At 46.9% G+C, this 23689-nt stretch overlaps 2 protein-coding genes and 1 pseudogene across 2 annotated transcripts in view; 2 read left to right on the top strand and 1 right to left on the bottom strand.

The window, feature by feature from the left end:
- The window catches only part of LOC137656812 (mitochondrial thiamine pyrophosphate carrier-like), a 615169-nt gene that overhangs the window by 366151 nt on the left and 225329 nt on the right, over positions 1-23689 (top strand).
- LOC137656101 (uncharacterized) overlaps positions 1-23689 on the top strand; it is a 505345-nt pseudogene that overhangs the window by 302814 nt on the left and 178842 nt on the right.
- Positions 1-23689, bottom strand: part of LOC137656808 (phosphatidylinositol N-acetylglucosaminyltransferase subunit C-like) — a 41089-nt gene that overhangs the window by 5076 nt on the left and 12324 nt on the right. The window contains exon 7 of the mRNA XM_068391119.1: positions 21525-21585. Within this exon, the coding sequence (XP_068247220.1) occupies positions 21540-21585 (46 nt within the window). The 3' untranslated portion in view covers positions 21525-21539. The remainder of the gene's footprint in view (positions 1-21524; positions 21586-23689) is intronic.

Genomic DNA, 23689 nt, shown 5'->3' with positions numbered 1-23689 from the left:
CAGTTTAAACTCGACAATCCAACCAACCAGTTTAAACTCGACAATCCAACCAACCAGTTTAAACTCGACAATCCAATCAACCAGCTAATACTCGACACTACAACCAACCAGTTTAAACTCAACAATCCAATCAACCAGCTTAAACTCGACAACCCAACCAACCAGTTGAAAACTTGTACCGTCTAAGTTTGAGATTCCATGAGAAATTTACATCCTCCAGCCACAGAGAATGTCCCAGCAATGAAACACAATGAGTCTGCTGGTTCAGGAGAAAGTAATGGCCTTGCTTCAAAGTTAGTGACCATAGGAAAGATGAAGTAAATACATAAAACCAAGGAAGAAGGGGAACAAAGAACCTTTAGCGGAGTCTTCATTCTTCTGAGTTTTGCAATAACCTCTATTCGATTTCCTTTTCATATGCAAGATGCATCCCAAAAAGGAAAGAAAGATGTACCTATTATTTATAAAGAAGGAATACACACATCTGGATAACAAAATCATTTAACCAAAATGTTATTTTGATAATAAAATAAATTTTTGAATATACTTACCCGGTGATTATATAGCTGCAACTCTGTTGCCCGACAGACAACTCTACGGTAAAAACTCGCCAGCGATCGCTACACAGGTTGCGGGTGTGCCCAACAGCGCCATCTGTCGTCCAGATACCCAGTACTCAATGTAAACAAAGACTCAATTTTCTCCTCGTCCCACTGCGTCTCTATTGGGGAGGAAGGGAGGGTCCTTTAATTTATAATCACCGGGTAAGTATATTCAAAAATTTATTTTATTATCAAAATAACATTTTTCAATATTTAACTTAGCCGGTGATTATATAGCTGATTCACACCCAGGGGGGTGGGTAGAGACCAGCAATATATGTTTACACTTTTATGAGCTAAGAGTTTTTATTTCATTTTAGAAGTTATCAAAATAACAAAAACAAAATAAATAGGTACCTGGTAAGGAAGTCGACTTGAACAATTTCTCTGCCTTTTAAGTACGTCTTCCTTACGGAGCCTCGCGATCCTCTTAGGATGCTGATCGACCCCTAGGATCTGAAGTATCAAGGGTTGCAACCCATACAACAGGACCTCATCAAAACCCCTAATCTAGGCGTTCTCAAGAAATGACTTTGACCACCCGCCAAATCAACCAGGATGCGAAAGGCTTCTTAGCCTTCCGGACAACCCAAAAAACAACAATAAACATTTCAAGAGAAAGATTAAAAGGGTATGGAATTAGGGAATTGTAGTGGTTGAGCCCTCACCCACTACTGCACTCGCTGCTACGAATGGTCCCAGTGTGTAGCAGTTCTTGTAAAGAGACTGGACATCTTTCAAGTAAAATGACGCGAACACTGACTTGCTTCTCCAATAGGTTGCGTCCATTATACTTTGCAGAGATATATTTTGCTTAAAGGCCACGGAAGTTGTTACAGCTCTAACTTCGTGCGTCTTCACCTTAAGGAAAGTTCGGTCTTCCTCACTCAGATGTGAATGAGCTTCTCGTATTAACAATCTGATAAAGTCTGACCAAGCATTCTTTGACAAAGGCAAGGATGGTTTCTTAACTGAGCACCATAAAGCTTCAGATTGGCCTTGTAAAGGTTTAGTACGCTTTAAATAGAACTTAAGAGCTCTAACAGGGCATAAGACTCTTTCTCGTTCATTGCCTACGATCTCCGATAAGCTGGGGATATCGAAAGATTTAGGCCAAGGCCGAGAAGGCAGCTCATTTTTGGCTAGGAAACCAAGTTGTAGCGAACAAGTGGCTTTTTCTGACGAAAATCCTATGTTCTTGCTGAAGGCATGAATCTCACTGACTCTTTTAGCCGAGGCTAAGCATACCAGGAAAAGAGTCTTAAGAGTGAGATCTTTCAGGGAGGCTGATTGTAACGGCTCCAACCTGTCTGACATGAAGAATCTTAGTACCACGTCTAAATTCCATCCAGGGGTAGCCAAACGACGCTCCTTGGTGGTCTCAAAAGACTTAAGGAGGTCTTGCAGATCTTTATGTTTGGAAAGATCTAAGCCTCTATGCCGGAAGACCGATGCCAACATGCTTCTGTAGCCCTTGATAGTGGGAGCTGAAAGGGATCGTCCTTTTCTCAGGTATAAGAGAAAAACAGCTATTTGAGCTACAGAGGTACTGGTCGAGGATACAGAAACTGACTTGCACCAGTATCGGAAGACTTCCCACTTCGATTGGTAGACTCTAATGGAAGAAGCTCTCCTTGCTCTAGCAATCGCACTGGCTGCTTCCTTCGAAAAGCCTCTAGCTCTCGAGAGTCTTTCGATAGTCTGGAGGCAGTCAGACGAAGAGCGTGGAGGCTTTGGAGTACCTTCTTTACGTGTGGCTGACGTAGAAGGTCTACCCTTAGAGGAAGACTACTGGGAACGTCTACTAACCATCGAAGTATCTCGGTGAACCATTCTCTCGCGGGCCAGAGGGAAGCAACTAACGTCAACCTTGTCCCTTCGTGAGAGGCGAACTTCTGCAGTACCTTGTTGACAATCTTGAACGGTGGGAATGCGTAGAGATCCAGATGTGACCAATCTAGGAGGAAAGCATCTATATGTATTGCTGCTGGGTCCGGGACTGGAGAGCAATAGATTGGAAGCCTCTTGGTCAGCGAGGTTGCAAAGAGATCTATGGATGGTTTTACCCCAAGTGGCCCAAAGTCTCTTGCACACATCCTTGTGGAGGGTCCATTCGGTTGGAATTACTTGCCCTTTCCGACTGAGACAATCTGCTATGACGTTCAAGTCGCCTTGGATGAACCTCGTTACTAGGGAGATGTCTTGACCTTTTGACCAGATGAGCAGGTCCCTTGTGATCTCGTACAACGTCAGTGAGTGGGTACCTCCTTGTTTGGAGATGTACGCCAAGGCCGTGGTGATGTCCGAGTTAACTTCCACCACTTTGCCTCGAAGGAGAGACTTGAAGCTTTTCAAGGCCAGATGTACTGCCAACAGCTCCTTGCAGTTGATATGCATGCTCCTCTGACTCGAGTTCCACAGTCCTGAGCATTCCCGACCGTCTAGTGTCGCGCCCCAGCCCACGTCCGATGCGTCCGAGAAGAGAACGTGGTTGGGAGTCTGAACAGCCAGGGGAAGACCCTCTCTTAGGTTGATATTGTCCTTCCACCAAGTCAGACAAGACTTTATCTTTTCGGAAACCGGGATCGAGACCGCTTCTAGCGTCTTGTCCTTTTTCCAGTGAAAAGCTAGATGGTATTGAAGAGGACGGAGGTGTAGTCTTCCTAGTGACACAAATTGTTCCACGGATGACAGCGTCCCTACCAGACTCATCCACAGCCTGACTGAGCAGCGTTCCTTCTTCAGCATCTTCTGGATGGATAGCAGGGCTTGATCTATTCTGAAGGCTGATCGTCTTGTTGTTCAGCAACGTCCTCATCAGAGGGTTCCTCATCCGAAAACTGATGAGGAAACGGCAATGGAGTGGGCAACGTCTGGCTCGCTGAGTCCGGTCGCACTGGTGGATGCGTGACGGAGCCGGACGCAATATCATGGAACTGCTGCACAGTCTGTGAACTGTCAACAACCATGGGTGCGCGAGGAAGCACAGCGTCAACCCGAGACTGTCTAGACCGTCTGGGTTGTGCAGTCAACACCCTACCGGGTTGCTGAGGTTGACGCACTGCGTCAAAACAAGTCACCTCTGCTGGTTGTTGAACGTCCTGAACGTCAACAACCACCTCCGAGCGTCGCTTAACGTCAACGTGCGGCTGGCAACCCACACTGGGTCGCATCGGTGGAGGAACCACCTCAACTGGCAGACGCGAGTAGGTTACCTCAGCGTCAACAGGGCGCACAACCGACCGGTTGGAAGGTTGTTGGCCAGAAGGTTCGGTAGCAACCTTCTCCGCATTAAAGTCCTCTATCAAGGACGCAAGCTTGGACTGCATGTCTTGCAGCAAAGCCCATTTAGGGTCTACGGGAGCAGGTGTGGCAACAGACGGGGTTAGCGACTGAGGCGGTACCGTTTACCATCCCTGAAAGCCTTGTTATGCGTGACATAATTGTACAGCAAAACTTCAAAGGCTCGAAAACAGCTGTGAAGTTGACCTGTAAACAACTTGGAGCGTCTCCTGGCCAGGCGCCAGGGAGAGTCTACGAGAATTGAGAAGTCTATCTGGGCAGAGGCATGAACTCCCAAGCCGAGAACTTCTCTCGTGTCATATCAGACTCTCGCTCTATAAACCAGTTTAAAAGAAGGGAAAGCAAAGGCTGTATCCCCCAAACTCCTCCTGGTGAAAAACCAGTCGCCTAGCCAACGTAAAGCTCTCTAGGAGAGCGAGAGAGCACTAGCTTAAAAACAACGGCTTCGAAGTAGCTAGGCCTAGTGTAAGCTCTGACGTTTAGGCGAACGAGGAGCAGCAGTTACAAAAAGATCCGGACAAAGATCCTTAAAAAAAATCATCATGATTCAATTAAAGTCCATAGGAGGCTAAGCAGCTTTAGGCTCCTCTCCATCTGACAGAGTCCTCAAGGGAATATCAGTAGGAGGGGGAACAGCAACTTCCTCATCTACAGGAACCTTGTCCGATAAAAGCTGAGTCTCAAGCGAGGGAGAGACCTACCGTGGTGGCAATGCTTTACAAGCCGAGTCCACACTCACTGGTGCATTAGTAGCGGACCAGAACGCAACGTCATGTAACTGCTTGACAGTCTGTGAACTGTCAACAACTGAACTGTCAACCACAACAGGTGCGTGAGGACGTACAGCGTCCACTCGAGACTGCTTTGACTGCCTAGACTGAGCAGTCAAAACAACTCTAGAATGCGGAGGTTGACGCACAGCGTCAAAACAAGTCAACTCCGATTGTTAGTGAACGTCTTGAACGTCAACAGGAGCATCAGCAAGTGGCCTAACGTCCAAATGCGGCTGAAAAACCACACGAGACCGCATCGAGTGTGGTTCTAAACAACCTGACTGACGTGACTTAGCTACGCCAACGTCAACAGTAAGCACAAAGGAACGTTAGGTTGGCTGAAAGCCAGGATATCGATGAGATAAACGGCTAGACTCAACGGACTAATCGGTAGAATAGTCTTCCATAAGGGAGGCAAGCATATACTGCATGTCTTGCCATACAACCCATTAAGGATCAACGGAAATGGTTGTGGTAAGAGACGAGGGTAACGTCTGTGACCGCAACACTTTGCCTACAAAAAAAGACTCTCGGAGCCTGTGTTACGCTTTTGTTAGGCGGCGAGCAGTTATCCGATGACTGCATAGGGTCAGAGCTGTCCTAATGGTTGTAACCAGGACGCTGGACCTGTCCTGAAAGGACTGACTTTCGCTTAAGGGCTTCGAAACCTTGTGACAGGTTTCTTATGCGAAAAGCCTTCGGATGACGAGGAGAAACAACGTCTCTCTCGTCTTATGGTAGGGGAGATCTTGGTAAGATACACCCGATACCATAGAGGGAAAACGTCTGTTCGTTGGTCAAGGCCTCTCGAACCCATAAGTCGTTTGACATTACTTCTCCCCTGGGCTTGGGAGCATGTAAGAGGTCCCGGACTAGGTGAATGACAGGCACGAACAGACGAACCCTCGGACGCAACACTGTAACACTTTGCGCATGTCACTTTATCACTTCGATTTTCTGTTTTGCACTTATTTCACTGAAATCGAAACTTTTACTGATTTCTACCTGAAACACGCAATTCTACCCTTCATTAAAAGGTAGTAATTGCGAAATCAGTCGTATAATGCAAGCTCATTAATACCAGCAAAAAACAGAAAACATATTTTAAGATAAAAAAATCAGTGGCTGGGAAAGAGACTAAACACTAGTTCATATAACTACGTTTTCAATCTCTCACCGCACATAGCCTGGGGACGAGAATAAAAAACTAAAACGTTTTATCCTTCCTCCCCGTACAGCGACTAGGGACGAGAGTAACTCGAGAACAACGTTACCCGCTTGAACGGAACGTTTTCTCTCCTCTCTCTCTCTCTTTCTCTCTTGATTTCGCACCTAAGAGAAGAGCCCAATTATATTTCGTAAAAAAAACATGTTATTTGACTAAAGGAAAAAACTGAAAGGTTTTTCAAATAAAAAGTTCCTTTAAAATAGAATTTAAAACATTTAAGCTAAGAAAGAATGAACAAAACGTTAGAATCGATTTACTCTTACTGCAAAGTGAAACCGTGATACACTCTCTCTCTATCGTAACGATAGAGCGCATGTTGAACGTCCTGAACGTCAACAACTGCGTAGCATAAATAAACTAAACGTTAGTTCATCTTTGAAAACAGTACGAAGACTATCAAAGAAATTCTTTCATAAAATATTACCTTTAAAAAGTTTTAAATCCTTAGCTCTTTAAAAGCTAATTACGATATAAAGGGCTCAACGTTGATTAACTTCGGTTTCCAAGTTAGGACCGCCTACTCTCAGGAAAGGTCTATATAAACAAAACATTAAAATTATTTTTTATATGTTTATAATAAATGGAAAGTTAATCGAAGAGGCCTAATAAAGGCGGAGAGATATAAAATATATAGAGGAAAATCTATAACGTGATATAATTACTAAAAGCCTAAACACACTTCCGTCTAAGGGAAGGGTCGGCCATTTAAAAGTGAAAGAAAGTCCATACTCTCTTTGTCACCATAATTAAATCTATCCAAAACGAGTTCAAGATTTAAGATGAAGATAAAACACCTGCATAGCGAAAGCTCAAAACTAGAATAAAGTACTTCACCAATTAGTTGTGAAAAAACTCCAGTTTAGCAACAGCGAGTAAGTACGTCTTGTCGATAGCTCGACAGAGAGAAAATTGAGTCTTTGTTTACATTGAGTACTGGGTATCTGGACGACAGATGGCGCTGTTGGGCACACCCGCAACCTGTGTAGCGATCGCTGGCGAGTTTTTACCGTAGAGTTGTCTGTCGGGCAACAGAGTTGCAGCTATATAATCACCGGCTAAGTTAAATATTGAAAAATGTTATTTTCCTTAGTAAAATAAATTTTTGAATATACTAACCCGATGATCATATAGCTGTCAGCTCTGCTGCCCGACAGAAAAACCTACGGGCGGAATACGCCAGCGATTGCTATACAGGTGGGGGTGTACATCAACAGCGCCATCTGTCAAGTAGGTACTCAAGTACTCGATGTCAACAAAGAACCAATTTTCTCCTCTGTCCACTGGGTCTCTATTGGGGAGGATGGGCGGGTCCTTTAATTTATGATCATCGGGTAAGTACTATATTCAAAAATTTATTTTACTAAGGAAAATAACATTTTTCAATATTAAACTTACCCGATGATCATATAGCTGATTCACACCCAGGGGGGTGGGTAGAGACCAGCATTACATGTTGACATTATTATGAGCTAAGTATTCCGTATTTTATTTTAGCAGTTATTCAAAATAACAAACATAAAATAAATAAGTACCTGGTAAGGAAGTCGACTTGAACAATTACTCTGCCTTTTTAAGTACGTCTTCCTTACTGAGCCTCGCGATCCTCATAGGATGCTGAGCGACTCCTAGGAGCTGAAGTATGAAGGGTTGCAACCCATACTAAAGGTCCTCATCAAAACCTCTAATCTAGGCGCTTCTCAAGAAATGACTTTGACCACCCGCCAAATCAAGTAGGATGCGAAAGGCTTCTTAGCCTTCCGGACAACCCAAAACAATAATATGACAAATTCGAAGATAATTTGTATTTTTCCTAACCATACAAACCTTAGCTATTTACAAAGGGTTATTACTTTTAGCGTAGCTGAAATGGCGAGCCATTAGAATTTAACGAGGGTGTATTACCCCCGCGCTAGTTAGCGGGGGGGGTAGGGGAGTGGTAGCTAGCTACCCCTCCTCCCCCTCACACACAGGTGAATACTCACTTTCACTTAGAGGTAGGACTTGTCTTGGGGGACAGGGCTGGCGGGCAAATATGTGTAAATAGCTAAGGTTTGTATGGTTAGGAAAAATACAAATTATCTTCGAATTTGTCATTTGTTCCGTAACCGAAATACAAACCACGCTATTTACAAAGGGTGACTTATCCCTTAGGAAGGGTGGAAAGTCCCCAGCCATACTGGCTTTGGCTTTACCCGGGGACTCAGAATCCGAGTGAGTCGCACTCGAGAAAAGGAGTCCCTGCACCTCACAAGTTCCTTGCACCGCAAGGAACCATGTGGCCTACGTAAGCTTGTGTGTGAAAGAAGAAGTGTGACCCGTCTTAGGCAGTTGACCTGGAGTTCCAGAAGGAACTCTGGGTTAAGACGTTCCCAATACCACCTCGTCAGGGTATGGGGGACGCGACAGTATTGACTCAATACTCGGAACACAAGGAAGCATGGTTTACCTGCAGAGGTTCGAGGTCAGCTATGCAGAGACCAGGATGCTGCTTCCCCGTAGAGGGGATGATGAAGAAAGAAGTAAGGGCCAGACATACTTCTTTCGTTCATGCAGACTAAAACCTGATAACAATGCCCTCAACCTTCTGCTACCTGTCCAAAAAGGAGCCTGAGGTTAGACCAGCTGTTGTGTAGCCACCACAGAGCGATAGAAAACGTATCGAGACTCCTGTGGGTCACGCCCTGCAGGAAGCGGGCTGCGAAGGTCATCAGACGCTTCCAGACTCCAGCTTGTAGCACCTGCGTCACAGAGTAGTATTACTCGAAGGCGAGGGACGTTGCGATGTATTTAACATCGTGCTGTAGGGCGACGTGACGGGGGAGGGTCTGAAGACAGGTCGAGATGAATGTCCTTGAGTCCGGGCTGAAGAGGTATACTGGTGACTCTCCCCCCATGTCCTCCTTGTGTTCCCAAATCGGCTGCAACTGAGGCCAAACTGCAGCTGTTCCCAGCGCTAACCTCTCGATTCCTGTACTGGCAAGAAAGAGAAGGTCTTGGGACATCAGACACAGAATGGAGACTCAAAATCTTGAATGAATCGGACCGAAGGGTCGGGACCCTCAGATTCTGAGTCTAGCCAACAACTCAGGAGCGAGCCTGAATGTTGCCTTCCCCTCTTCCTTAGAAAGGGGGGGAGTAGTAAGAGACCAAGAAGATTGCTTACACACTGGCCGTGGCCAGAGTGAGCAGAAGACCCAGGGCGGAATACAATCCGAGGCCTGTCGTAAAAGGGTCTTGAGAAGATCTCTTAAAGGGCTAAAAGTCCGAGCCATGCTCCAAGTTGGAGGTCTTCCTCCGACTAGGGCAGGGACGATCGTAGCTTCGCATGAGCGAGGATAGATCCAGCGGGCAGGAAAAAGTTATTCCTTTAAGCCTGAAGGTCAGGGAAAGGCTGAGCGACAGGCTTCATTGCCAAGAGCAGAAAGGAGTTTCCTCCCGCCGAAAGGCAATAAGACCGTTATTGCTGGAGAAGAGGCCTCACGGGAAGAGGTATATCTCCCACGGCACCAACCACCTTAGACTCTTCACTTTGCCTGGGAGACCCCTGTGGATGACTATCGCAGATGACGCGACCTCCGTACCGCGACTGTAGCGGGTTGTCTCTTCTAGAGGAGGAAGCGTAGTGTCTCCAGGCATGAAGCCGAAGCGACGCCCCGGTTCGGGAGAGATGTCGCAGTGTGGTTGCTTGAGTAGTCTGCGCCGTGGGAGAAGCTCTCCCGGGAGTTCCGTCAGGGGAAGCAGAGGGTCCAGAAACCGTTCTGCACATAGTCCCAGTGGAGCTCTCCCATTGAAAGGTTGACAGACAACCTGGTTTTGTTGAGACCCATTGTCCGCAGACAAAAAGGAGGGAAGACGCAGGCGTCGAAGTTGTCCCACCATCACCGGAATGCATCTTGCCAGAGTCTCGGGGTCTGAGACTGGGGGGAAAACTAGCGGAAGCTTGAGGTTCCAAGCTGTCGCGATCAGGTCCCCCAGACCAGCACTTGCTGGTTACCCAAGGTCAAAGACCCCTAGGTACACTCTCTCTATGAGGCTCTGCTCGGATAGTCTGAGAGACACATTCCCCTGCCTGGAATGAGAGAGCCGATGGTGGAATTGAGAGAATCTCAATCATCCCGATATCTCTACTGCAAGATGTGAAGGTGTGAAAATGCGTCCCCTGCTGGTTAGCATGAAGTCGATGCTCAACAGGGGGACTTGGCAGGAGCGGTAGGATCTGAAGAGGGGCCAGACTAAGGCCCTTAAGCCTGCCTGAATGATGGAGAGGTATCCTTCAGGTCTTGACCATAGGCCTGGACCGGAACATGCCCCCCCCCCCTTTCCTTTGACGAGTCCGAGAACCGCATCAAGAATGTGGGGAAAGGACGAGAATATCCACTACCATCAAGAGGCTCCATAGGTCAACACCCATTGCAGGTTTAATAGTTCCGCTGGTCCCATAGGGCCAGGGAGTCCGGTTAAACATTGCCTGAAGCCACCGGAACTTGGATCGCCCCACATGGAACTTATCCTGAGGCGACCGTTCGGACTATAAACGGGTCAATGAGGAAAGAAGAACTAGGAAACGTTCCAAGGTAGGGCTGAAAACTCTGCTTGACTGAGAACAGGTACTGCGACTCTCCTCAGTCTTGCCACGGTGAACCGAAAGGAAGGCTCGGAGGATGTGGTAACAGAATCTGGCGTCCCCAGGTGGTCACCCATCCAAGTACCGACGTTGCTTAACCTCGCTGGACGGACGAGAAGCGGGGTTTCCAACGTGGTAAGGCGGTTGACTCAATATCATGGCCAGATACTCCAGATGTTGAGGCAGAGGAAGAGAAGGCTCCAAGCAAAATACCATGAGCCCACACTCATGGTCAGCATTCGGAAGCTTTTCCCGGCGCTGAGGAAGGTCGAAACCCGAGCCTACCGGAGTTGACCAGCCCTCCAAACAGCAGAGGAGGCGGAAGTCTGCACCTGAGCGGCCAAGAGGAAGGCAGGGAGAGTTCTCTGGGGAAACAAACCTGCTATGCCACGGCGGGATAGCCACACTGCATCATAAGCAGGAATACTTGCAGTTTAGGCTGAATTCGACGAGCACCCTGGAAGATGGATGGAATGGAAACTGAAAGTACCCGTCCTTCCGATCCAGGGTTAAAGGAGTCCTGTCGCCTCGTTACCAGTCTGATCGATTCTGCTGGTCTACGCTGGCCGAAGTTTGTTCGACAAACTTGATCAGGGCTGAGAGGTTGACTATGGACATCCCCTCTCAGATCCTTCCTTACAAGAAAGGATCGACTGAGGGGGCCGGGGGTGAAGCCGTCGATGATCCTAAGGAAGACCTTCGCCTAAGGTATGGATCATTTTGCCCAACCGGGCAACTCTGCTGATGCTATGGCATAGAGGTTCAGAGACACTGAATTCGCTGACAGAGACGGCAGGCGCGATATCCTTGGCTACTCACAGAGATTGTGCGGGAATGGGCATCGGGAAGCTGTCATTCGGATGAGTAACCTTAAGCATCCTCCCAGCGAAAAAACCTGCAATCCTAGAGTTCGTGAACTCCTTTTAGGACTATGCCCCCCCGGGGGAGTCTCCCGTGCCATCTGTTCCTGACAGGAGGAAACTGCAATTGGACACCTTGTCCCAGTTGTCGTAGCCGATAACTTAGGCCGACGTGGTTGAAAGAAAAGGGAGCTGGAGCCCTGCAGAGTCTGGAAGAAAGCGCCTTGGAGGAGTGAAACCGGAAGTCGATTTACTCCGCACAGCAGATGTTTAAGTCTCTGTCCTTGGGCAAAGACAAAACTCTTCTCAAGGATGGAAGGGTGTCTGAGGTCGTTGACCTCCACAGATGAGACACCCGAAGGAAGCCTTCAGTCAGTGCGTCCAGATGGTACAACATCGAGCTTGTCCGCAAGTAGATACTTAACGACGAAAGGCCAAGGTGCCTGAGCTCGAGAGGAGGAAAGTACCCTTGATCTTCCTGTAGCTTCCTTGAACCAAACCTCGGGCCGTAACCGAGGAGGGAAAGAACCTGGTAAGCTCCCAGAGGAAGAGGTAAGCAGTCACCCCTTGTCCGATGGAGAAATCTTCAACGGAAAGCCCCCCCGCCAAAAATCCTTCCAGGGCGGGAGAAGGAGAGAGTACTCGTGCAGGAGAGGGGACCCTCGAGACCGACCTCTTGGGAACCAACTTCGCCCTGGGGGAAGTCACCACGAAGTCCACTCCTCTCTTTCTCTTCAGCGTAGGAGAGACAGCCGCTGGTTTGTTACCCTGGCCGGTGAGTGCTGGTTTCATAAACCTCATTAACGCCCGTGCCAGCGGATCAAACCATGTCTGCTGCTCCAAGGACACAGAGTCCGAAATCCTCGCTAAGGTGAAAGGGATCGGGCGATCCTTTGGAGAGGACACGACGGTTCCTGCCTGAAAAGAAGGTGGGAAGAATGCTGTACTGACCTGTCTTCGTCCTGCACTACCAACCTGTGCTTGGATGGAGGTGATCCCGAGTGCCGCCTAGGAGCACGCGTCCCTGCTGCTACCACCGGCTGTGGAATTCGCCGCGAACTATGGTCGCGCGAGGGCGAACGGTCGCGCGAGGGCGAACGGTCGCGCAAAGGCGAATGGTCGCGCGGGCGCACAGGCGAATGGTCGCGCGGGCGCACAGGCGAGCGGTCGCGCGGGCGCGCAGGCGAGCGGTCGCGAGGGCGCGCAGGCGAGCGATCGCGCGGGCGCGCAGGCGAGCGATCGCGCGGGCGAGCGATCGCGGTGGCGAGCGATCGCGCGGGCGAGCGATCGCGGTGGCGAGCGATCGCGCAGGCGAGCGATCGCGCGGGCGCGCAGGCGAATGGGCGTGACGGCGAGGGATCGTGCTGCCGCGTAGGTGAAGAAGATCGCTGGCGGTAAGCGATGGCGAGCAGCATGTGTAGGTGAATGATCGCGTGATAGGGTGCGATGGTGATCAGCATCCGCAAGAGGGCGAGCGTTCAGGGTTGTGCGATGAGGAGCAGCATGCGTAAGCGGGCAATCGTGCAGGGTTGTGCGATGGCGAGCAGCATGCGCAGGTGAATGATCGCGTGAAAGGGTGCGATGGTGATCAGCATCCGCAAGAGGGCGATCGTTCAGGGTGGTGCGATGAGGAGCAGCATGCGTAAGCGGGCAATCGTGCAGGGTTGTGCGATGGCGAGCAGCATGCGCAGGTGAATGATCGCGTGAAAGGGTGCGATGGTGATCAGCATCCGCAAGAGGGCGATCGTTCAGGGTTGTGCGATGAGGAGCAGCATGCGTAAGCGGGCAATCGTTCAGGGTTGTGCGATGGCGAGCAGCATCCGCAGTTGAGGGTTGTGCGATGGCGATCAGCATCCGCAGTTGAGGGTCGCGCGATGGCGATCAGCATCCGCAGTTGAGGGTCGCGCGATGGCGATCAGCATCCGCAGTTGAGGGTCGCGCGATGGCGATCAGCATCCGCAGTTGAGGGTCGCGCGATGGCGATCAGCATCCGCAGTTGAGGGTCGCGCGATGGCGATCAGCATCCGCAGTTGAGGGTCGCGCGATGGCGATCAGCATCCGCAGTTGAGGGTCGCGCGATGGCGATCAGCATCCGCAGTTGAGGGTCGCGCGATGGCGATCAGCATCCGCAGTTGAGCTAGTAGCTGGCGAACCATGTTCCTTCAGAAGTGTTGGAGAACGTTGGCGTGCCAGCTGTAACACACGTGGGCGATCCGGAGATCGCTGGCGAGCTGATGATCGCTGACGAGCTGACGATCGCTGGCGAGCTGATGATCGCTGACGAGCTGATGATCGCTGACGAGCTGATGATCGCTGACGAGCAGAAGGCTACGCGTGGAAGCCTGCGCAAAGAAGAAGAGTCCTTGACCCCGACCTGAACCGAAGTTCTAGATCGCGAGGGCGAACGTGGGCGCACAGGGCACGTAACAGGAACCGCAGGGAAGATCATCTTGAAAGCGCTGACGAACAGGAGAGCGCTGACGAACAGAAGGGCGCGCAGGGAAACCCTGACACGCAAGGGAAGAACCCCCGTGGGGGCAACCCTTTGCCCCGAAGGGATCGTTGTCCGCCGGGAGACTGATGTCCGTCGGAAGACCGCTGTCCGTCGGGAAGACCGTTGTCCGTCGGGAAGACCGTTGCCCGTCGGAAGACGAGATTAGACTGCTGTCCATCTGCACCAAGACGGAAGATCGAGAAAAAGAAGTTGTAGGCTGCAAACGGAGATTCAAAAAGGCGCCTCAAGCACCCTTATAGGGAGATGAGAGGCCCTTACGACGAGGCGGACGGAGGGCCTTACGGCGAGGGAGGCCAACAGCAACAGCAACAGAAGAAACCTCCGAAGAGGAGTCTCTATGAGTGTACTCTCTCGCGAACGAAAGAGAAACACTTCGTGGAAGAGACTGGTCAGCCAGTGACCTAAAAGGGGCAATCCTCCGAAGAGGAGCTCCTGCAGTTGCCCAGCCCCTTGAGCGAAACTGCAGGTGCGACCGCTCAGCACCAAGAGCATAGTCGCACGAAAAAAAGGCAAGAGAAGAACCCCCCAAAAGAGGAAAAGCTCAAGCCTGGACAGGAAAAAACTTCCCTCGGAAGGAAAGTTATCCGCCCAAGGAGGCAAGCCTCCTGACTGTTCTAAAATGAACTGGAGAGCTGTCCGTCGACACGGGAGTACTACCAGTAGGAGACACGCCCCTGACGACAATATAAGGGGGGAGGCAGCAACAGCCGAATCCCCAGGACTCAACCAGACAGCTCACACCGTTGCTATATTACAGAAACGAACTAGATCGGTAACTGTAAAAAAATAAAACAAATAATATTAGTACACATTCATTCCCCCGGGAAGGCTCCGAAGAGGAATCCCGAGGAAAAGGAACAAGAATTACACAACAGGCACGTGCCCTCACAACCACTTACACTCGCGGAAGGAGAGCTGTAACCAAAACAGAATTATAACAATTATAATTATGTAACTATGTAATTATGTAATTTAAAAATGAATGAACACTAAAGAAAAAACGAAAACCCCGAAAGGAATCGTTCTACAAGCTGAAAAATTAACAACTACAATTAGATTCATAAACTAATTGAGACAAAATGTACGGCGTAGCAACCCCACCCACACGGGAAGGAAGCTACAAGGGCGTAGTAAAACATAGTAAAAGGGTGAACGACCTCAAGAGAGAGAGAGAGAGAAAGACCGAAGTCAAACTCGATCGCAACCCATAAAATTAGGCCGTGGTGGCCTAACTGCCGAGGCCTCCACGTAGATATCGTACACTACACACACACATCTGAAAAGGAAACTTACTTATTTCTATACTCAAATATATATACAAACATGAAAACATGTTTACATATATATTGAGTAAAAGAAAAGTAAGCGATTAAGTAAAGACAAAACAGACAATGGCTGCCAAGCGAGGACCAAGACAGAGACGTCTGTCACAGTCCGAGCCAAAAGTGAAAGTGAGTATTCACCTGTGTGTGAGGGGGAGGAGGGGTAGCTAGCTACCACTCCCCTACCCCCCCCGCTAACTAGCGCGGGGGTAATACACCCTCGTTAAATTCTAATGGCTCGCCATTTCAGCTACGCTAAAAGTAATAACCCTTTGTAAATAGCGTGGTTTGTATTTCGGTTACGGAACAAAAAACATTTCAAGAGAAAGATTGAAAAGGTTATGGAATTAGGGAATTGTAGTGGTGGAGCCCTCACCACTACTGCACTCGTTGCTACGAATGGTCCCAGAGTGTAGCAGGTCTCGTAAAGAGACTGGACATTCTTAAGATAAAAGACGCGAACACTGATTTGCTTTTCCAATAGGTTGCGTCGAATATACTTTGCAGAGATCTATTTTGTTTAAAGGCCACGTTAGTTGCGACAGCTCTAACTTCGTGTGTCCTTACCTTCAGCAAAGCTTGGTCTTCCTCATTCAGATGGGAATGAGCTTCTCGTATTAACAGTCTGATAAAATAGGATAAAGAATTCTCTGACAAAGGCAAAGATGGATTCTTAACTGAACACCATAAAGCTTCAGACGGGCCTCGTAAAGGTTTTTAAATAGAACTTAAGAGCTCTTACAGGACATAATACTCTTTCTAGTTCATTTCAAACCATGCGATAAGTTTGGAATATCGAACGATATTGGTCAAGGCCGAGAAGGCAGCTCGTGTTTGGCTAGAAAACCAAGTTGTAGAACATGTAGCCGTTTCGGATGAGAATCCGATGTTCTTGCTGAAGGCATGAATCTCACTGACTCTTTTAGCTGTGGTTAAGCATATCAGGAAAAGAGTCTTAAAGGTGAGATCTTTCAGGGAGGCTGATTGAAGCGGTTCGAACCTGTCTGACATAAGGAATCTTAGTATCACGTCTAAATTCCAACCAGGTGTAACCAAACGACGCTCCTTCGTGGTCTCAAAAGACTTAAGGAGGTCTTGTAGATCTTTATTGTTGGAAAGATCTAAGCCTCTGTGACGGAAGACTGATGCCAACATGCTTCTGTAACCCTTGATAGTGGGAGCTGAAAGAGATCGTTCTTTCCTCAGAAATAAGAGAAAGTCAGCTATTTGAGTTACAGAGGTACTGGTCGAGGATACGGATACTGACTTGCACCAGTTTCGGAAGATTTCCCACTTCGATTGGTAGATTCTAAGGGTGGATGTTCTCCTTGCTCTAGCAAACGCTCTGGTTGCCTCCTTCGAAAAGCCTCTAGCTCTCGAGAGTCTTTCGATAATCTGAAGGCAGTCAGACGAAGAGCGTGGAGGCCTTGGTGTACCTTCTTTACGCGTGGCTGACGTAGAAGGTCCACCCTTAGGGGAAGTGTTCTGGGAACGTCTACTAGCCATCGAAGTACCTCGGTGAGTTATTCTCTCGCGGGCCAGAGGGAAGCAACTAGCGTCAACCTTGTCCCTTCGTGAGAGGCGAACTTCTGCAGTACCTTGTTGACAATCTTGAACGGAGGGAATGCATATAGATCTAGATGTGACCAATCTAGTAGAAAGACATCTATATGAACTACTGCTGGGTCCGGGATAGGTGAGCAAACTATTGGGAGCCTCTTGGTCATCGAGGTTGCGAAGAGATCTATGGTTGGCTGGCCCCAGGTGGCCCAAAGTCTCTTGCGTACATCCTTGTGGAGGGTCCAATCTGTTGGAATTATTTGTCCCTTCCTACTGAGACAATCTGCTATGACATTCAAGTTGCCTTGGATGAACCTCGTTACTAGTGAAAAGTCTAGACCTGTTGACCAGGTGAGGAGGTCCCTTGCGATCTCGTACCATGTCAGAGAGTAGGTCCCTCCTTGCTTGGAGATGTACGTCAAAGCCGGGTGTTGTCCGAGTTCACCTCCACCACTTTGCCTTGAAGGAGAGACCTGAAGCTTTTCCAGGTCAGACGAACTGCCAGTAGCTTCTTGCAGTTGAAATGCATTGTCCTTTGACTCGAGTTCCATAATCCCGAGCATTCCCTACCGCCTAATGTCGCACCCCAGCCTACGTCCGATGCGTCCGAGAAGAGAACGTGGTTGGAAGTCTGAACAGTCAGGGGAAGACCCTTTCTAAGGTTGATAAAGTCCTTTCACCAAGTCAGACCAGACTTTATCTTTCCGGAAACCGGGATCGAGACCGCTTCTAGCTTCTTGTCCTTTTTCCAGTGAAAAGCTAGAAGATACAGAAGAGGACGGAGGAGTAGTCTTCCAAGTGACACAAAAGAACCACGGATGACAGTGTCCTTACCAGACTCATCCACAGCCTGACAGGGCAGCGTTCCTTCTTCAGCATCTTCTGGATGGATAGCAGGGCTGGGGGTTGATCGTCTAGTTCAGCAACGTCCTCATCAGAGGGTTCCTTATCCGAAACTGATGAGGAAATGGCAACGGAGTGGGCAACGTCTGACTCGCTGAATCCGGTCGCACTGGTGGATGCGTGACGGAGCCGGACGCAATATCATGGTACTGCTGCACAGTCTGTGAACTGTCAACCATGGGGACGCGAGGAAGTACAGCGTCAACCCGAAACTGTCTAGACTGTCTGGGTTGTGCAGTCAACACCCTACCGGGTTGCTGAGGTTGACGCACTGCGTCACAACAAGTCACCTCTGCTGGTTGTTGAACGTCTTCATAGTGACACACTTCAACAACCACCTCCGAGCGTCGCTTAACGTCAACGTGCGACTGGCAACCCACACTGGGTCGCATCGGTGGAGGAACCACCTCAACTGGCGGACGCGAGTAGGATACCTCAGTGTCAACAGGGCGCACAACCAACCGGTAGGAAGGTTGTTGGCCAGAAGGTTCTTCTCCGTAAAAAGTCCTCTATCAAGGACACAAGCTTGGACTGCATGTCTTGCAGCAAAGCCCATTAGGGTCTACGGGAGCAGGTGTGGCAACAGACGGGGTTAGCGACTGAAGCGGAACCATTTACCATCCCTGGAAGCCTTGTTATGCTTTAATTAAAGTCCATAGGAGGCTAAGCAGCTTAAGGCTCCTCTCCAAATGACAGAGTCCTCAAAGGAATATCAGTAGGAGGGAGAACAGCACTTTCTCATCCACAGGAACCTTGTCCGAGAAAAGCTAGGTTATCTCAGTGAGGGACTCACTGGTGCATAAGCAGCAGAACAGAAGGCAACGTTATGTAACTGCTTGACAGTCTGTGAACTGTCAAAAACTGAACTGTCAACCACAACAGGTGCGTGAGGACATACAGCACTGGTGCATTAGCAGCAGACCAGAAGGCAACGTTATGTAACTGCTTGACAGTCTGTGAACTGTCAAAAAACTGAACTGTCAACCACAACAGGTGCGTGAGGACATACAGCACGGGTGCATGCGTAGCTGCACTGGATCCAACATCATGCCGCTGCTGGTCAGTCTGAGAGCTGGCAACAACCAAAGCGGAGTGGTGGTGCGTGGTGGGGACTGCCGTGGGTTGCGGAGACTGCCGCATCGCGTCAAAACACGGCAGCTTGACTGCACCTTCCCACTGCTGATGCGGTAGCTCACGCATGTCAACGGAGGGTGCCGCACGTCGGCTAACGTCAACATGCGTCTGGCAGGGTCGACTGCGCATCGTTGGTGGAGCTCTCACAGCTGGAGTGTGGGAGCAGGCAGCCTCAGCGTGAGCTGGGCGCACAACCGTGGCAGGTTGTAGGCTAACGGGTGCAGCGCCAACCTCTCCGCAGCCGGAGTGTGGGAGCAGGCAGCCTCAGCGTGCGCTGGGCGCACAACCGTGGCAGGTTGTAGGCTAACGGGTGCAGCGTTAACCTTCTCCGCACGAAACTCCAGCATAACCGCAGCTAACTGAGTCTGCATAGACTGCAGTAAAGACCACTCAGGGTCTACAAAAGCGGCAACAGACGGAGCTACTGTCCGTTGTGACTGAGGGTCTAAAACAGCGGGTGCGGCGACAGACGGAGTTACTGCCTGTTGCGGTACCACCTTGCCTCTCTTGGGAGGTGTGCAGTCGTCGGATGACTGCAGCGAGTCCGAACTGACCCAGTGGCTACACCTGGGTCGTTGGACTTGCGCGGAAGGGACCGACTTGCACTTAATAAGCTGCGAGACCTTGGTCCAAGGTTTCTTACGAGAAACCACTTCCGCAGACGAGAAGTAAATGGGCTCTCTCGTCTTTGTGTGGGTGGGGCGATCTTGGGTAGATATGCCCGAAACCACGGAGGGAAAAACGTCTGTTCGCTGATCAAGGCCTGAGGAACCCATAAGTCGTTCGACATTACTTCTCCCCTGGGCTTGGGAGCTTGCAAGAGGTCCCGGACTAGGTGAACGACAGGCACGAACAGACGAACCCTCGGACGCAACACTGTAACACTTTGCGCATATCACTTTATCACTTTGATTTTCTGTTTTGCACTTATTTCACTGAAATCGAAACTTTTACTGATTTCTACCTAAAACACGCAATCCTACCCTTCATTAAAAGGTAGTAATTGCGAAAACAGACGTATAATGCAACAGAAAACATATATAAAGATAAAGAATTCAGTGGCTGGGAAAGAGACTAAACACTAGATCAAATAAACTACGTTTACAATCTCTCACCGCACATAGCCTGGGAACAAGAATAAAACCCTAGAAACGTTTTACCTTCTTCCCCTACAGCGACTAGGGAGGAGAGTAAAACGAGAACAACGTTACCCGCTTGAACGAAACGTTTTATCTCCTCTCTCTCCCTCCGTCTCTATCTCTCTCTTTCTCTCTAGATTTCGCACCTGAGAGAAGAGCCCAATTATATATCGTCAAAACATGTGATTTGCTAAAGGAAAAAACTGAAAGGTTTTCCAAATAAAAAGTTCCTTTAATTTAGAATTTAAACCATTTAAGCTAAGAAAGAATGAACGAAACGCTAGAATAGGTTTACTCTTACTGCAAAGTGAAACCGTGATACACTCTCTCTCTATCGTAACGATAGAGCGCAAGTTGAACGTCCTGAACGTCAACAACTGCGAGACTAAAAAACTAAACGTTAGTTCATCTTTGAAAACAGTACGAGACTATCAAAGAAATTCTTTCATAAAACATTAAATTTAAAAATTTTTAAATTCTTTAAAGGTTAAATACGATATAACGGGCTCAACGTTGATTAACTTCGGTTCCAAGTTAGGACCGCCTACTAAAAGGAAAGGTCGCAAATAAACAAAACATAAAAAATTTATTTTTATATGTTTATAATAAAAGGAAAGTTAATCGAAGAGGCCTAATAAAGGCGGAGAGATATAAAATATAAAGATCTATAACGTGTTAAGCAAAATTACTAAAAACCTAAACACACTTCCGTCTAAGGGAAGGGTCGGCCATTTAAAAGTGAAAGAGAGTCCATACTCTCTTTGTCACCAAAAAAAAATCTATCCAAAACGAGTTCAAGTTTTGAAATGAAGATAAAACCCCTGCATAGCGAAAGCTCAAAACTGGAATAGTGTACTTCACCAAATAGTTGTGAAAACAAATCCAGTTAGTAACAGCGTATTTAGTAGGTCTTGCCAGTGGCACGACAGAGAGAAAATTGGTTCTTTGTTGACATCGAGTACTTGAGTACCTACTTGACAGATGGCGCTGTTGATGTACACCCCCACCTGTATAGCGATCGCTGGCGTATTCCGCCCGTAGGTTTTTCTGTCGGGCAGCAGAGCTGACAGCTATATGATCATCGGGTAAGTTTAATATTGAAAAATGATGTTTCGGAAAAAAGAAACAACATATAAACAGAAGAGCATTTGGATTCAGCAACAACACTGTTAACAACAAGTCTAGCAATGGTTTCTACCAAAGTATGCCCGAGAACTGGGTGACAATTTAAGCACTGCTAATCACTTTAGTTGGATTAGTTCCGGTACCCATTAAAGTGCAGCTTGTAAAACTATGGTTTGTAGTTATATCATGAAAAAATATATACTGTACATGAAAAACAATATTTTCATACTTGCATTTTTTCATATTCAAAATTTTAAATATATAGTAACATCAAATCTTCATCTAAAAAAAGTGTTTAATGCAAGTTCTTCTCTCTAAATAATAATAAAAAAGTGTTTAGTGCAAGTCATTTACTCTTAATGATATGCTTTATAGAGAATTCTACTATTAGAAAAAAATTGCAGTAGGTATTTACAAAAAATTTGTTTATATTTACACAAATTTGCAGTTATCATCGATCTTCTATGAGTGCCTCATCCCAAGGTCCATATATATTTCTGTAAAACAAAAGAAATGAATACAGCATTTCCTCCTATATCAAATAATGCAAACAACTTTACCAATAGCAGTGAAATCATGTTACATTTCTGCAAACGGGTACAAGCATAAAACAATTGAAATTCCATGTAAAGCAGCAATTCATGCACTGTATAGACACAACAGGCTTTGTTTCTTAGTGATGATCAAGAACAGTTTGTTACTCAATTTATTACCACCTTCATAAAACTAAACTAAGAACAATACATAAAGAAACTTTCAAATTGGGGCCATCTGATATCAACTCTGTCTCATCTGTATGGAAAAGTAAGTACATTTATTATTACTAGAGTATTATCAATACAGTAAGCTATTATTATTATTACTATACTTGTAAGACTTAAAGTAGTATGAATTCTATTCTGAGATTCCCTAGAGCAGTACAGGTAAATCAAATGTAACAACCATGATTTGTGAGTGATAGTCTTCAGTTTGCGATATTACACTAAAGGCTGTTAAATACTATTCATAATTAGTTAAAGTTAAACCTGACAGACTGCCTTCAACTTATGTACAGGTAGCCTGGTGGAAACATCCCTGACATACATTTTTTGAGTTGAGAGTTTGAGACCCACTCACAGCCTGTTAGTTTAAATCCAAGTGCGTAACCTCATCGTCCTTATGAGCTAAAGATATGGGAGGGCTATAGGTCTACCTGTCGAGTCATGAGCAGTCACTGTCTGCTCCTCTCTGGTCCCAACTTGGGTGGAGTGGGGACTTGGGTACTGATATACTGTATGTGTGTACATTCTGTTTCTAGGACATCGTGCAACAAGCACAATGTCTTGTCCCTTACCTCTATGGTTCACTTGCTAAGATAATGATGTACATGATCTTTTTACCTTTAGTTAACATGATATAGTTATAGAAGGTTGACAGCTATGTGGGAAGGGACCAAAGACAACAAATAGAAGGAAAAAGCCAAAAAGCAATGCAACTGAAATACAGTACTGTACTATGTAAGGGTATCTCCTTTATCAAGGTGGGTTTACTATTTTATGAACATACATAAACACTTCTCATTATCAAATATACAACAAGGTCACATTTTCAAAGATCAATTACATAGCATATTTCTGCGACTAAATCCTACTTATGTTAGTTTATACTAACTGATCGGTATGAGGTACTGCATCACTTTCTGTGACTTACATGATCGACTGCATATGGTTTTTTGTAATATTCATTTTGTCACAAAATACATTTGGTTTCTTACAAGTGAACTATAAAACTTTTAACTTTGCTCCAATTCCCAGCGCTTATTAAAAGCAAATCCTTCCAAGACCTATGAGACTAGAAATATGTGTTAGTGGTCTAGTTCACCTGCTTTAGAATGGTAACACTGGCCTGATACCTAATCGATACACTTTTTTTATAACTTCTAGTCTCTTAATGAATTTGTACATATACATAGCCCAATACTGGGAACAACCCAATAATTTAACTCTCCTAGGAGATGTTCATAGAAATTCTGGAGCTTTCAACAGCACAGATATTGATGCTAAAATATGTGGATGTCATCATCTCTGATGCAAGAACCATGTCTCACAATAGGTGGAATGAATACCCTCGAGACAAACAGCTCTATAGATTGTAGAAAAAAGAAAATGAAGAAGCACAAGAAATGACTAACAACATTAAAGCCAACATGTGAATACCATCTTTTTTAATGTTAAATACTGTTTACAGTACAGTGTATAGTATGAAAAAAGTAGGACATATATGGTAATGAAATTAGAGGAAATCAAAATAATAAAAAATAGTATATAATATACACTATATATACTACTGAAAATAGTTGTACTGATATCAACAACAGTAATTTTGATATACTACAGAAACAGCCATAAGGAATGCACAACTAAAACTGAAATACAGTACTAAAGACAGTTGTAAATAATATGGAACCAAAAGCTGGCATTATTTATGGAGAAAGACTGCAGTATCGAAAAGAAAAATAGCTGGTGGTTGCAACTATATACCCTCTCTCATTTGGACATTACATGAAACCAAATTTAAAACACTAGAGTGAGAAAGAAACTTTCCTTAATAAAGTTGTCTAAC

Source organism: Palaemon carinicauda, chromosome 17 (assembly GCF_036898095.1).
Source record: "Palaemon carinicauda isolate YSFRI2023 chromosome 17, ASM3689809v2, whole genome shotgun sequence".
NCBI lineage: Eukaryota > Metazoa > Arthropoda > Malacostraca > Decapoda > Palaemonidae > Palaemon > Palaemon carinicauda.
This window is presented reverse-complemented; position numbering and strand designations above follow the sequence as displayed.